Raw genomic sequence first — 15,918 nt, forward strand, 5'->3', positions numbered from 1 at the left:
TCCCACAGTGGTATATCTGCTGTCCACCAAATCTATGCAATATCCTAGTCCCTCCCTACACTACCCCTGCTCCCAACCCTTTGCCTCAGTCTTTTTTTCCTGCAACTGACATAGATGCAAAATCTGTCCCATACATCCTCCCAATGCCACCTACTCCAGTCATGTCACAGACATCTCCTACTCCATCAAAGGTAGGGCTACCTGTGAAAGCAAATATGTGATCTACAAAGTAAGCTGCAACCACTGTACCACTTTCTACAAGGGGCTGACAACAAATTCACTGTCTGTTTGCATGAATGGCTGCTTCCAAACTGTGGTCAAGAGACTGGACCATCCAGTTGCTGAACACGCTGCCTATCATGATGTGCTTCACTTCAACGATTGCTTCACAGCCTGCATCATCTGGATTCTACGTATCAGCATCAGCTTTTCTCAACTGTGCAGGTGGGAACTCTCCCTACAACCTATAGTTTGCTCCCATAATTCCCCTGGCCTCAACCTTTGCTACTCCCATAAGTAGTCTTCTCATTGTGCCTGTCCGACACAACATCTCTTGTTGTAAGTAACAATAAAGGTGTTTGACAACATTATTTAATTGGACAGATAAAAAATCTACTCAAGTGGTGGCAGAACACACAAATAAAAAGGCTGTTGTAATTGGCAAGCTTTTGGAAGTTTGTTTTAGGGTCTCATTCTTAGACATACCCTGCAGTCTTGCAAAGACAGTTTGAAACACATGCTTGTATCTGGAAACTTCAAGTTATGAGCTATACCCAGGAAGCACAGAGTAAGATAATTGATTTTTCTGTTGTGGTTGACTAAAATGAACATTTCAGGTACCCTATTCTTACATAAACTGATAACATGAGAAAGAACGTCAACACTTCTCCACTACTTTCACCTGCCACAAAAAATCCTTACTAGAACAATAACTGGTATTTTCAAGAAAATAAGACACAGTTACATTTTACTTTTAATTTAAGTTTTCAAAATACTGATGGATAAAAATAATTACCTTTTTACATACTTATTGTTGATATTTTATGACGCACATTTATTGCAACAATACATAATTTATTAGCAAAAATGTAAAATAGTAATGTTTATATACACCAAGGAAATTTGTTTAAATACATTTCTCTTATATAAGTTATCATTCATACTAGTACAAAATACTTCTGAGCAGTTATTATATTTAGTGACAGTCAGCAATTCATACTCCTCATAAATGCAGAGGCCATGAGAATAACACTGTACAAATACTGTAAATGACACACGGCTCCATGAAGGACAGATCACAGTTCTCCTTAAAGGTACACAAAAAACAAACCAATAAATAAACTGGACAGTCAATAAATTTATGAAGACAACAGAGACTGAGAAAAGGTCACATACTGTTCTATTTTTCTGGTGTGATTGATGAAATGATCACATTACACAAAGTGTGAGAGATGAAAAGTGTTCATGATTACAGATGACATGTGCCTATATCTTTGACTGACCCATGAATTCAACATTTAGTGTTTTCCTCAGATGTTCAAAATAAAAGGTTTGTCTGATACTTTAAGTGATAAAACTTTCTACTCATACATCTCGTATTTCACTCCCAATATTTTCCTCAGTTCATCTTCCAATTCTGCCAACAGTATGCTCTCATCATGTGTTATTTTAGGACTCTCCAACAGTCCTGTAACATATCAAATGACATGGTTATAATTTCTACATGTACAACAAGTTGTTGGATAATGCATAAACTGCATTCAAAATATAAGGAGCATTATGGTGTTCAGTATCAAATCCAAAATGTTAAGAACAAAGGCTTTCTTCTAAATTGCATCATCTTAACTTTTGCTCCAACTGATTAAAACACAGGTAAAAGGATGAATATTTGTGCAGAAAATCATCTCAGTCTCACTTACAATTCAGACAAATAATGAAAGTACAAGAAATGCAACATTATACAGAGACAATCCTCTTAAATATTTAAAAAGTAATCTCCATTTGCCTTGCAATATCTCTATAAACCCAACAATTTATATAAAAGTTACATAGGATTTTATTACAGGAAAGCACAATGCCAGAATCATTTTAATATTGGAACTTGTGCAATAGAAATAAAATACAGCAAGAAAGAGCCAGCAACAACACTCCATGCCCCAAGTTGAAATTTAACAACTAGAGTCAATAATTTTGAAGCATTTACAGTTATTAACAACAATACTGAGCATGCAAAAAACACATCAAAGCAAAATTTGCATATATTATAAAATAAAAACACAAAAAAGGCATAAGATGAAACAAAGATGAGTGCAGAAGAAAGATGGTGAAAACAAAAAAGGACAGAAAAAAGATGATGTAAAATTGGAAAAAAAACTGCATTAAATGAAGGCTTTAAAAGGAAATGAACATTGATTAAAACATAAAGAAAGCAAGAAGTGGAAAGCAGGAGGCAATGAGAACACTACATAATGTGAGGTTTGGTACTACGAAAGTAAGATGAGGGACATGTGAATCAGTGAAGAAGAATGGAATGAAAGCTGATACAATGTGGGCCACTTTATGGTAACTTGATGTCAGTAAAATAGAATTTGTTGCATTAATGATATAGAAACAGACACACTGCATTCTATATGGATCTGAAACAGCTACAGCAATATTGTTCTGCCACCAGGCATTTCCCACAAACCTGCAGACCGATAGTGTCTTTATGTATCTGCTTTTGTTTTGACTGACTGAACAGATTCCTCTACAACTACCATTAGAATTTTAATGTTATAGAAGCATAGAATCAAATAGAAGTGTTGATTAATAATTTACCCCTTTCATTATTACTTTACTGTCAAACTGAACTTTATCAGGAATAATGACTCTTTAAGTATGTATCTTCCTGTCTTTTTGCAGGCAAAGGTCCCAGGTTTGAATCCCAGTCTGACAGTTTTAATCAGTGTAAAGATGGCCGATAGCTGGGAGAGAGAGAGGCAGCAGGTGCACAAGATAGAAATCTGACATCTATGAGTCCATTCTGGTCACAGATGGGAAAATGGTATGTAACATATGATGGTGTGGAGAGGTGGCTTGGCAGGGAGAGATAGAATAGAGGAAAGAGGTAGGCTGTGAGGAAGAAGATGTGGATGCAGGATGAGTTAACTTATAGATATGGGGCAGGGGAGGTGCTGCATGTGGGGGCAGCAGGGGGTCAGGACAACTGCAGGACCAAAGAATGTTAAGAAGTTAAAACTCCCAGCCATACAATTCAGAGAAGCTGGCATTGCAAGGAATGGTCTGGCTGACATATGCTACGAAGTGGGCTTTGAAAGAGCATGTTGTGCTCAGTAGCATGTTAAATCCCTGGATTGTCAACTCTGGTTGGTGGTGGTCATACATTCAAATGGACAACTAGTTGGTAGTCATGCCCACATAAAATGATGTGCAGAAATTACAGCAAAACAGATACATGACATGACTGCTTCCACAGGCGGCCCTGTCTCTTGACAGAATAGGATAAGCGTGAGATGGGACCGGTGTGCGTGTATTGGACAAGTTTTACATATCGGTCTTCAAAAATCGTATGCCCCATGTAGCAAGGGGTGGGAGCAAGTATGTGTAAGGACGGCCTAGGATGTTATGTAGATTTGGTGGGGTGTGGAATACCACTCTGGGAGGAGTGGGGATGATTGTAAGTGGGGGTTTCTCATTTCTGAGCACAATGATAAGTAGTTGAGGCTATGTGAAGGATATTGTTCAGTTGTTCCTGTCCATGATGATACTGGAAGATGATCTAGTACTTCTTTGCAGCTTGCTCCTGGGGTTGTTTGAGGGGGGAGGGGTGCCTGTCAGTGAAAGCCTTACTAAGACCTTTCTCATCATGGACAATGGATTGCTTGGCACTGCAGATGTGCCATCTATGTGTGTGGCCAGACTATAGGCAATGATATTTTGGTGTGGAAGGGATTGCATCTGTCAAAATTAAGATATTGTTGATAGTTAATAGGCTTGATATGGACAATGGTTTGGATGGAGCTATCTGAGTGATGGAGGTCAACATCCAGGAATGTGAGATACTGGCCTGGTGAAGTGGATGGGAGAGGTGTTGAGGCTGTGGAGGAATGAGGATAGAACATCTTGGCCCTGAGTCCAGATCATATTTTCTCTAGGTGGCCCATAGGCAGGTTGACATAGGATGCCACATAGGTGTGCATGAGCATGCTGTATGTTTGTTATTTTCTCCTCAAAGGAGAAGTTGTTACATGTGAAGATTAAATAGTTAGGTGTGTAAAGAATGAGGTGATTGGTTTGAGGTTGTAATAACACTGACGGGAGGTAGTGTTCAACATAGCAAGGCCATCCACATGGAGGAGGATGATGATGATGATGATGTATACAGAGATGGTGTGAACAGTCACAAGTACTGTTCTAGATATCAAAAACGAGATGGGGCAGTTGAGAGTCAGGAAGGAAAAGTGACATGCCTTTGATATTGAAATCTAGGCTGTGGGCAATGGGTTGGAGGTATTGGTTACCAAGAGCCAAGACCTTTTGAGCTGAGCATTGTAACCAGCTACAATGGAGTATCCAGGACCGTTATATTTATGGTGAAGTTCTGTCTTGCGTGTGTGTCTAGTCAAGGCTTAGTGTCTTCACCATCTGGTGATCTGTTGCCTTTATTTCTCAATTATTTATAGTCCACCAAGGACTTTCCATTCCTATATGTTCGTAAATGAGTACTTTCAGATATGCTAATTGTAACTTACTAAAATCAACTGACAAGTGGCAAAAACTGTACACATATACAGACTTCAATCTTGTTTATCTCATCTAGCCATCCTCATTTGGGTCTTCCCAAACCAGTCCAAGCAAATGACTGTACTTACTAACCTGCTATGGTCAACTGCTTCCACTTTCTTACCCATTATAAAGATATGCAAAATGAAGCAAATTATTACACAATACCATTGATGGTAGTGTTGTAGCTGTTAATTTTGTCTTGGAATTTCATAGTTCATTGTGTTACTATCTTTATCTACCTACAAACTATTATGAAGTGCTTGGCAAAGGAAGCTTCCCATTGTACATGTTGTCAGGGATTTGCATTTCTGTTCACATAAGGAGCACAGGAAGAATGAGTGTTTAAATGCTTCTGTGTATGGTGAAACTATACCGTATTTACTCGAATCTAAGCCGCACCTGAAAAATGAGACTCGAAATCAAGGAAAAAAAATTTTCCTGAATCTAAGCCGCACCTGAAATTTGAGACTCAAAATTCAAGGGGAGAGAAAAGTTTTAGGCCGCACCTCCAAATCGAAACAAAGTTGGTCCATTGTAATATGAGAGACAATTTAGGTCGAATGAATGACGATACAGCTACAGTAGTTGGGTTCGAGTCATAGGCTTAGCAGTTAAGCTTTACCAAATAGCAATTGCTATGCGTCAGGCGCTCTGTCCGTATTTATACGGGTACCCTTCCTTTTTCACGTGCTCCGTCTGATTTGAATTGTTTGCTTAATTTTCTTTGATCTGAAAAGTGCCGTTCTCTTTGTTATATGTGTTTACGTCACTCTAAGATGAAAATGCATTACTGTACTGTGTGATGCATTGTTTGTTGCCTTCTGATAATGTGTGTTTACGACCTGTCGCCGCTCGTGGCATGGCATGCTTTTGTGCACGCTACCGCTGCTTACAATTAAAAAAACAAAAGAGAAGAATCGTCTCATTAGCGAAACAATGGCAAGAGACTGCTAAATGTTGTTACTTACACTGCTGCTTTCTTCGATAATGATCAATAAGAACCAAATAATAGATTGCGTATGATAGAAGATGTTCTGAACGAGAGTTTAGCGAAAATTTTTCTCCGTTTGAAAATCTTCGCAGACGCCTCTTTAGTACATTACATTCTGCACAGAAATTAGATTCATCTTAGATTTAAAAATCTAGTCTATTGCCGCACTTCATTTCTGACTGTACCACTATTAGGCATAAGAATAATACAAATATAAACATGACATGATATGATATGTGTATTCTTCCGCGTTTGCTGTTGTCTCACTCTAGTTTCGTAGTTTATTAGATAGACAGGATTTAAATGAGATAGCAGCAAACACGAAACAATACATGGAAAAATGTTTATATTCGTATTATTCTTATGGTGAAGAGAATACAGCATGTGATTCACAATACATAAAAGTTCCTATTAGCAACCATCTCTTCTCACAGGTAGGAAAAAATTCAGACCGTAGAGTTGGCCATACTGGCAAACATCCTAAACAGTCTTGCCAGTCGGATTTTCGTAATACATTGAAATGCTGCAACATTCGAAGATGAACAATATGGAATTTGTTTTTACTTCGTTGGATAATGTACGAAAATGCAGTGGTCAAAACTCGGGACAGAGAAAAAAGCTCATGTTCCACCTTTTTTTTTATATTTATTTACTGACGCAGAGGTTTTGGCACCCGTATTTATCTTTGTGCCTGCAAAGCATGCCTGTGTAGCGCTACATATATTCGGCGGCAGAACTTAGTTGTGGCAGCACCTACCAACTTTTTCAGAACTTCTGCTTACTTTGCACTCGATTCTAAGCCGCAGGCGGTTTTTTCGATTACAAAACCGGAAAAAAAGTGCGGCTTAGATTCGAGTAAATACGGTAATTGTGAGATCTTCTTTCAAAAAAGTTATGCTGTTTCTGTGACCTTATGTAACTGACACCGAATAATAATGAGCTACTTCTATCTCATAAGATCATATCACTCCTTTCAAACCACTGTCCTATCCACTTCCATTAAACAAAAGTATGTAATTAAGATTGTAAATACATGTTTATAAAACTGATGAGACTCTAGCAAAAACAAAGGATGTATTTTGTCTGCAGTCCACTTATACATGGACAAGAAGCTGAGAACTAAGATGCAGAGTGTCACCCATGCCATAAGCAAGCCACAGGGCATGTTAACAAATGAATTGTAGACTCAGATATGCAAGTGTAGTGCACAGAACAAATATGGACAACCTACCACTAATATCAGGAAAGAATGGAGACAACTGTGAGGTGATGATGAGAGAAAACTGCAAATGAGAACTGGACTATGAAGTTATAAAAACAGATTAACTCTTTCGCTGCTGTAGATGTGTATGCATGTCCCGTTCCAATGTTCCCCAGGTGCTGTGGACATGGATAAGCACACCACTAGGGTTTTCCTACTGTGCTATTGACATTTGTGTGCGTCCTGACCTGGCAAACTCTCATTGCTGCAGACACGTTACTTCCGTATCTCAGTAAATAAAATAAGTTTTGAGTATTGACCATACAAAATGTGTATCTCTTTGAGCACTATAATTTTCAAAAAACCTAGTTTCTATATCTTCTCTGGCTGCTGTTATAACCACTTTATTACAGATTTGCAGAGACAGAAATGGGTGTGTTGTGTGCAACAGTCTGTTGGGTATGAAAAATCAATAACTTGAGAACAAAATGAGATATGATTCTGCTCTCAATATTAAATAAAATTTCAGTATTTTATCTACATTATGTATACTGCAATGTATGAGCTAAAATCAGCCATACACAGTTTATGCACTGCATACTTACCTCTGCAAACTCTTTAAAATTTCATGCAATATTTTACTTCATATGATGCAGCAGAGTAACCATGACATATAATGAAAATAAATTTAGTTATTTATTGAGTGAAGATATCAGACACTAAGATGTGCAAAAATACAATTTTTCAGTGAATAGCTTTCTTCAAATCTGATGATAAGTATCTCAGAGTGGCTGGAATGCCATTTGGTGAGCAGTGCATACTGGGAGTGCTTACTAAATCATTGGGAGATGATAGACAATAAAAAATCTAAAATTCATATCACTTGCTCACTAAATTGTATGCACATTCCTCAAAACATCCATTCACAGTCACATGGGAAGATAAAAAATTTAAAATTATTAATACAGTCTTGCTTAAAATATTCAGTTCAGGACAATCAAACTAATGATAAAAATCAATGATGATGTAAATAAAACAGAAAGAAACTTCCACATGGGAAAAATATATTAAAAACAAAGATTCCAAGACTTACCAAGCGGGAAAGCGCCGGCAGACAGGCACATGAACAAAACACACAAACACACACACAGAATTACGAGCTTTCGCAACTGGCAGTTGCTTCGTCAGGAAGGAAGGAAGGAGAGGGAAAAATGAAAGGATGTGGGTTTTAAGGGAGAGGGTAAGGAGTCATTCCAATCCCGGGAGCGGAAAGACTTCCCTTAGGGGAAAAAAAGGACAGGTGTACACTCGCGCACACACACACACACACACACACATATCCATCCGCACATACACGGATGGATATGTGTGTGTGTGTGTGTGTGTGTGTGTGTGTGTGTGTGTGTGTGTGTGTGTGTGTGTGTGTGTGTGTGTGTGCGCGCGCGCATCATCCCCCCCCCCCCCCCCCCCCAATATCTCCACTACTTCGCGTGCACACAGCGCACTTATTTATTAAACCGTCTGGATTGTTGAGCATGTACATCTTAATGCCATATTTATTACGTTTCCTTTTTATGTATTGTCTAAATGTCAATCTTCCCCTCCAAAGAATCATTGATTCATCTATTGATAAATCTCTTCCCGGGTAATACATTTGAGACAATCTCGTGTTAAAATAATCCAATATAGGTCGTATCTTATATCCATCCGTGTATGTGCGGATGGATATGTGTGTGTGTGTGTGTGTGTGTGTGTGTGTGTGTGTGTGTGTGTGTGTGTGTGTGCGAGTGTACACCTGTCCTTTTTTTCCCCTAAGGGAAGTCTTTCCGCTCCCGGGATTGGAATGACTCCTTACCCTCTCCCTTAAAACCCACATCCTTTCATTTTTCCCTCTCCTTCCTTCCTTCCTGACGAAGCAACTGCCAGTTGCGAAAGCTCGTAATTCTGTGTGTGTGTGTGTGTGTGTGTGTGTGTGTGTGTGTGTTTTGTTCATGTGCCTGTCTGCCGGCGCTTTCCCGCTTGGTAAGTCTTGGAATCTTTGTTTTTAATATAATGATAAAAATCAAATTCACTAGCTTGTGACTAGCTCATTATTTACCAAATAAAGGGTATGTTAGCCATCCTAAAGCACACTAAAATCTCAACCCTGACAATACAGAGAGAAGCATTGAAAGGAGAGAAGGTAACCAAACACTGTAGAGTCGGGGCACTGAACAGTTGATATACACATAACAAGACTGAAATTGATGCTAAGGTTTCAGAGCTAACAGTTCAACAAAAACAAACACACACAAATGGGATAGTGTGTGATTTTTTGACAATGGTGCAGTTGTTAGATTTAATGAGATAAACTATATCTCAGGTAGGTTACTGTGGCTTTCTATTTAGAATGCTACATTACAATGTTCAAAACCTTGTTCTTCCCAGAACTTTGATGACACAGGTGTGCAATGAGGAAAGTATGATTTCAACAGATTGGTACAACTGCATACACAGCTTATAATTCAATGGCTGTCTTGGACTACAACCATACTATATGCACGTGCTTGTCTCCTAGGTACCTCGTGACTTGCTAAGTGCTTGGATGCTCTGAGGCCACACCAGAGCATTGATGCTAGTCATTACAGGTGTGTTGCTCACTTGTACCACTGAAATGTATCTTCCCGTGTTGAGTCAGAAAATGCTGCTGGCAGAAAATATTTCTTTGAAATATGAATTGTTATGGAAATTATGAACTGTGTACATAGTATTAGTTGTGAGAGGTGTGACTGTGCTGAATTCATGTTGTACAAAGAACTATAGCAGTTCCCAGACAAACTTTTGCTTACTACAATTATAGAGCTAGTATAGTGTCGTCTGTATTAGCTCTTTGCAGTCGGGGAAGAAGGCCAGTGTTCACTCTGTCTGCTTTCCGGGAGGGTCTCATCCGAGATGTGGAGGAGGCCCTACCGGCAGCGATAGAGAGCACTGGGTGCACCCGACTGCTACCCTTGTAGCCACTTCCGGCGTGTAGTGCACGCCTGACCTATTCAGGGGGACCCGCCACTCCCCCAGAGGCTCAGACGATTCTGCGGAGAGCTGGGGTGCAAATTTCTCGACCTCCGCTATCGGGTGGAGAAATGTAGGGTCCCCCTGAATAGGTCAGGCGTGCACTACACGCCGGAAGTGGCTACAAGGGTAGCGGAGTACGGATGGAGTGCACATGGGGGTTTTTTAGGATAGAGAATTGCCTCCCTAGGCCCGACAAGACACCTCCCGAGACGCGGCAAGGTAAGAGTAGGCAAAATGCAACAGGGAATAACAATATTAATGTGCTAATAGTAAACTGCAGGAGCATCTATAGAAAGGTCCCAGAACTGCTCTCATTAATAAACGGTCACAACGCCCAAACAAAAGGACTGAAAGTTGGCTGAAACCAGATGTAAACAGTAATGAAATCCTAAACTCAGATTGGAATGTATACCGCAGAGACAGGCTGGACAGTGAAGGGGGAGGCGTGTTTATAGCGATAAGAAGTGCAATAGCATCGAAGGAAATTGACGGAGATCTGAAATGTGAAATGATTTGGGTGAAGGTCACGGTTAAAGCAGGGTCAGACATGATAATTGGATGTCTCTATAGGCCCCCGGGCTTAGTGGCTGTTGTGGCTGAGCACCTGAAGAATAATTTGGAAAATATTTCGAGTATATTTCCCCACCATTTTATAGTTATGGGTGGAGATTTAATTTGCCAGATACAGACTGGGAGACTCAAACGTTCATAACGGGTGGCAGGGACAAAGAATCCAGTGAAATTTTTTTAAGTGCTTTATCTGAAAACTACCTTGAGCAGTTAAACAGAGAACCGACTCGTGGCGACAATATATTAGACGTTCTCGTGACAAACAGACCCGAACTATTTGAAACAGTTAATGCAGAACAGGAAATCAGTGATCATAAAGCGGTTACTGCATCGATGATTTCAACCGTAAATAGAAATATTAAAAAAAGGTAGGAAGATTTTTCTGTTTAGCAAAAGTGACAATAAGCGGATTACAGAGTACCTGACGGCTCAACACAAAAGTTTTCTCTCAAGGACAGATAGTCTTGAGGATCAGTGGATAAAGTTCAAAACCATCGTACAATATGCGTTAGATGAGTATGTGCCAAGCAAGATCGTAAGAGATGGGAAAGAGCCACCGTGGTACAACAACCGAGTTAGAAAACTGCTGCGGAAGCAAAGGGAACTTCACAGCAAACATAAACATAGCCAAAGCCTTGCAGACAAACAAAAATTACGCGAAGCAAAATGTAGTGTGAGGAGTGCTGTGCGAGAGGCGTTCAATGAATTCGAAAGTAAAGTTCTATGTACTGACTTGGCTAAAAATCCTAAGAAATTTTGGTCTTATGTCAAAGTGGTACGTGGATCAAACCAAATGTCCAGACACTCTGTGACCAAAATGGTACTGAAACAGAGGATGACAGACTAAAGGCCGAAATACTAAATGTCTTCTTCCAAAGCTGTTTCACAGAGGAAGACTGCACTGTAGTTCCTTCTCTAGATTGTCGCACAGATGACAAAATGGTAGATATCGAAATAGACGACAGAGGGATAGAGAAACAATTAAAATCGCTCAAAAGAGGAAAGGCCGCAGGACCTGATGGGATACCAGATCGATTTTACACAGAGTACGCGAAGGAACTTGCCCCAATTCTTGTAGTGGTGTACCGTAGGTCTCCAGAAGAGCATAGCGTTCCAAAGGATTGGAAAAGGGCACAGGTCATCCCCGTTTTCAAGAAGGGACGTCGAACAGATGTGCAGAACTATAGACCTATATCTCTAACATCGATCAGTTGTAGAATTTTGGAACACACATTATGTTAGAGTATAATGACTTTTCTGGAGACTACAAATCTAGTCTGTAGGAATCAGCATGGGTTTCGAAAAAGACGGTCGTGTGAAACCCAGCTCGCGCTATTCATCCACGAGACTCAGAGGGCCATAGACACGGGTTCACAGGTAGATGCCGTGTTTCTCGACTTCCGCAAGGCGTTCAATACAGTTCCCCACAGTCATTTAATGAACAAAGTAAGAGCATATGGACTATCAGGCCAATTGTGTGATTGGATTGAGGAGTTCCTAGACAACAGAACACAGCATGTCATTCTCAATGGAGAGAAGTCTTCCGAAGTAAGAGTGATTTCAGGTGTGCTGCAGGGGAGCGTCATAGGACCGTTGCTATTCACAATATACATAAATGACCTGGTGGATGTATGAGCATACAATACTGCACATTCAATGACATCATGAGAACTGGACTTCCCACTCTAACGGACAAATTGAGGCCATTCCACAAGCTCTCTCAGGACAATACCTCGGACATACTATCCAATACAAGAACACACAGATACTGATGTAATGCATTCTGTGATGTATCTTGTGAATGTTATCTGAATCTTTGATTTGCAATGTCAGCTGGTATTGCTCTTTGACTTATGAGGTACAGCATTTCTGCACTTGTACAACCTCTGGACTATGTGTGCTGTTGGTTTGTGTAGGAACCATTTATTGGTGAAAATATATTTTCATAAAAAAAACAACTCAGAATTATATATGCAGAATGAACCAATGAACAAAAATTTGTACAAAGGCTGTGATTCGAACCTCGGTCCCCTGCTCGTGAGGCAGATGTGCTAACCACTACGCCACCCCGACACAGTTGCTTTGCAGCTGTTCAAATTTGGGCAGAATGACAAGTGGGTTCAGGTACGAATGGGAAATTGGACTGAGGAGGGAGGTGTGCTAGGGTAGTCTGTGCAGTTGTGCAATGTCACTGTGCTGGGGTGGCACAGTGATTAGTGCATATGCCTACAGAGCAAGGGATCCAGGTTTGAACATCATTCCTGGAACAAATTTCCATTCGTCACTTCAGTCTGCGTACATACATCGCAGATGTTTGGGACTTGGAAAGGTCTCTGAAACCATATGGTTTATTTTGAGAACCACAGTTCTTTCTGCTGGAACACCTTGCAAGTAGCTTTATCTTTTGTGTAAAATTTATAAATCCATTGTCATATTACGAGTGGAAATTATACCTTATTTGTAGTACAATGAAGTTCAAAATAGGCATCTGGTTACAGCCATCAAATGAAATTCCAAATCTGAGTACATTTACTTATCTGGTATTGAACAAGTCATCGAACAATTTAGTTTAAGAGACTATGACTTACAGCTTTTAAGTACACTGTGTCACATGATTAAAGGGTCACTTTTTGAACCCATAATTTTCTCTCATTGTGATGCAGATGTTTGAAATTTGGCTCAAAGGTGCCTACAGCCATGCTCCTTGATGGTGCAATAGCATGGCACCCTGTAATGTCAATTTTGGACTCAGCGACAGTTCAAACAGCATGGTGACAACACATGCAAAAAAAAAAAAAAAAAAAAAAAAAAAAAAAAAACCATAGCTTACAAGTTCCTGTGAGATGCAAGGTGGTCTAATGATGTCACATTGGCTCCAAATTTCACCTCAGTTCTGTACAGTGTCACCGTGGACATGTCGCACTCCTCTAATCTACACTTCACCCCTTCTTTTGATGCCCTTGTGACGGAGGGCGAAACGGTGATGCCCAGCATTGATTTCACATGGTTTTCTTATGGGTGGCCAAGGAAAACATTTTAGACATACTTCCACTCACTCACAACCAACATGAAAAGGCCTCAGGAGGTGGCAAAAAGGGCATCAATGAAACCCCCACTCCCCATGGGGCACATACTCCCACAGATTTTGCAATAAAAAAAGGTTGTTTGCAGCACGATGAGTAACAGAAAGTTATTCTTGACAACATTTGACACTTGTGATACCCACAGAAAGATTCAACCCTTCTGTAAGGACATTGTGGGTCTCCAACCACATTAAAAGTGATAAGGCCCCTTTGGAGTGTAATGTGGCCATAATTTTCACTCTGGTGTAGTGTGGAACCAGTAGGGACTGTTAAAACCATTTGACAGAATCTGAATGTGGTCCGAAGCAGCAAAAGAGTGTTTATCCTTCCTGTCGCATGATCGTGAAAACGAGGGGGGGGGGGGGGGGGGGGGGGGGGTTGGCGGCGGCATTGCAACAATGACATGTGTATGAATAAAACGAGATCTCCCATTTTGGCAACACTCTCAGTGCTACTTGAGCATCTTCATTAGCATCTTCATTGAGCACTTCAAAGATGTACCTGTACACCTTCAGCTGAGAGGCACTCTGCTGCTGTTCTAGTGCCTGAGGGCATACAATCCCTTCAACACCCTATAGGTTTCACATGCTATCAGGGACAAAGATAGTAATAAATCAGAAATGAACAATTGCCTCCCAACAAAATCACTCGGAATCTGCTTTAATCACAATGGTGGCTTGTGCAATTATCGATCATGTTGCAGTAGTATTCAATGGAGTTTTCAAACTCGTTTTCTTTGATTGAGGCCACCAGGCAACAGTTGACAAATGTCAGTGATTATGGTTACAGAAGTAGGAAACAGAATGTAGTGCACAATGCATTCTTTAGCCCCTTATACACACGAAAATACATTTCATGGATGGGTGAACATTTGTGTACAAAGAGTTTGCTTTTCTGTTAATACCAATGCAGTCGTTTCATGTTTCAATGACAATATGGAGGTGCCATATTTCAAAATCAGTAAAATATTTGGATAAGAATAGTCACTCGTGCTCCTGAGACAACAAGCAAACAGAGACGTACATATAGTCACTCGAAATTGTTGCTAGTTTCACTTACATAACACACACTGTAGTTCCAAGCTTTGCTTATTCCATGCAAATCGAGCACAATAGTTGATTGGTCACTATTCCTTACATATTTCAACTCTGGGGATGACCGAAGTGTATCATACTAGATCAGAATGTATTCTTAAACATCCTATGGGTGACCTTTCTGCATTGTGTTTAATCACTCACATAACAGTGGTCCTCTTTGACATGGCAATCTCACAGTAAACAGAACAATTGTTTGAAGACACTACCACAACCTCTGAATTTCTATTAAGTCTCAAAAATCAAATATAATGAAAGTGTTAGTTGTTCTATACTCGATACAGCATAAAAAACCTCTTTGAATGTAGAGCTTTAAAACACATATACAAGTGCAATATACCAAATAAACAATGATAGCTGATAAACTGTCTTAGCAAAATATTGCCACACTAATGAACATACATGCTATAAACTTATGCACTTATCTAATAAATAATTTGTGGTACAGGTAAAGACCATGAACAGACATTTAAGTGGATGAAATTAACAAAAAAATAACTAACCCACCATTTACAATGTCAGAAATTGGCTTCAAAAGGCAAGTACACCTAAAATGAGCCTTTTATATTCTAGTTGCAACACAACTTTGATAAAATGAAGCAGTTTTACCATTTCATGTTACCAATTTCAAAAGCTTGTTTCTCAGAAGCTAAACAAAGTTACATATATATTAGCCTGCTTATCTGTGGTTTCATAAAAAATGGCAAAACAATCATAAAACTTACAGAAACTTTCTTTCCTGTGAAGTGCTTAAAATATATCATACCTTCTCTCAGGCATCGCCTAACTTCCATAGCCTCGTAGCGCAGCCCTGCACTGTTTATGAAATTAAATGCCTTTGATGCTGTTGGAAGAATAAAATCAGATGTCTTGTCTGGTGCTGCCACTCTTGTAGGACACCAGAAATTTGGTATCTGTACAAATAACATCAAACAAATTAAGTAATCTGAGTAAAAGCATAGTGATGTAAACATTTTAACACAAGGTGTGCAGTGACAGTGTATTTCCTAAAAAGTCATACAAAGTCCAACTCACATGGTTGTTAAAAACTGTGGCTTACTAACAACATATGAGTAGCCTGTGAGGCAATTCTACAAATCATTAAAACACTCCATAAAATATTTACAGTCAAGGTATTGTCCT

The 15,918-nt window shown here is 39.7% G+C and overlaps 1 protein-coding gene across 5 annotated transcripts in view; it reads right to left on the reverse strand.

The window, feature by feature from the left end:
• Positions 1-1,382: 1,382 nt before the first annotated feature.
• Positions 1,383-15,918, reverse strand: part of LOC126282002 (trans-1,2-dihydrobenzene-1,2-diol dehydrogenase-like) — a 77,264-nt gene continuing 62,728 nt past the window's right edge. For all 5 annotated transcript variants that reach the window (XM_049981394.1, XM_049981392.1, XM_049981393.1 and 2 more), the window contains exons 5-6: positions 15,542-15,689; positions 1,383-1,687 (exon numbers count right to left, since the gene is read on the reverse strand). In XM_049981394.1, the coding sequence (XP_049837351.1) occupies positions 1,581-1,687; positions 15,542-15,689 (255 nt within the window). In that variant the 3' untranslated portion in view covers positions 1,383-1,580. The remainder of the gene's footprint in view (positions 1,688-15,541; positions 15,690-15,918) is intronic.

Source organism: Schistocerca gregaria, chromosome 7, assembly GCF_023897955.1.
Source record: "Schistocerca gregaria isolate iqSchGreg1 chromosome 7, iqSchGreg1.2, whole genome shotgun sequence".
NCBI classification, from domain to species: domain Eukaryota; kingdom Metazoa; phylum Arthropoda; class Insecta; order Orthoptera; family Acrididae; genus Schistocerca; species Schistocerca gregaria.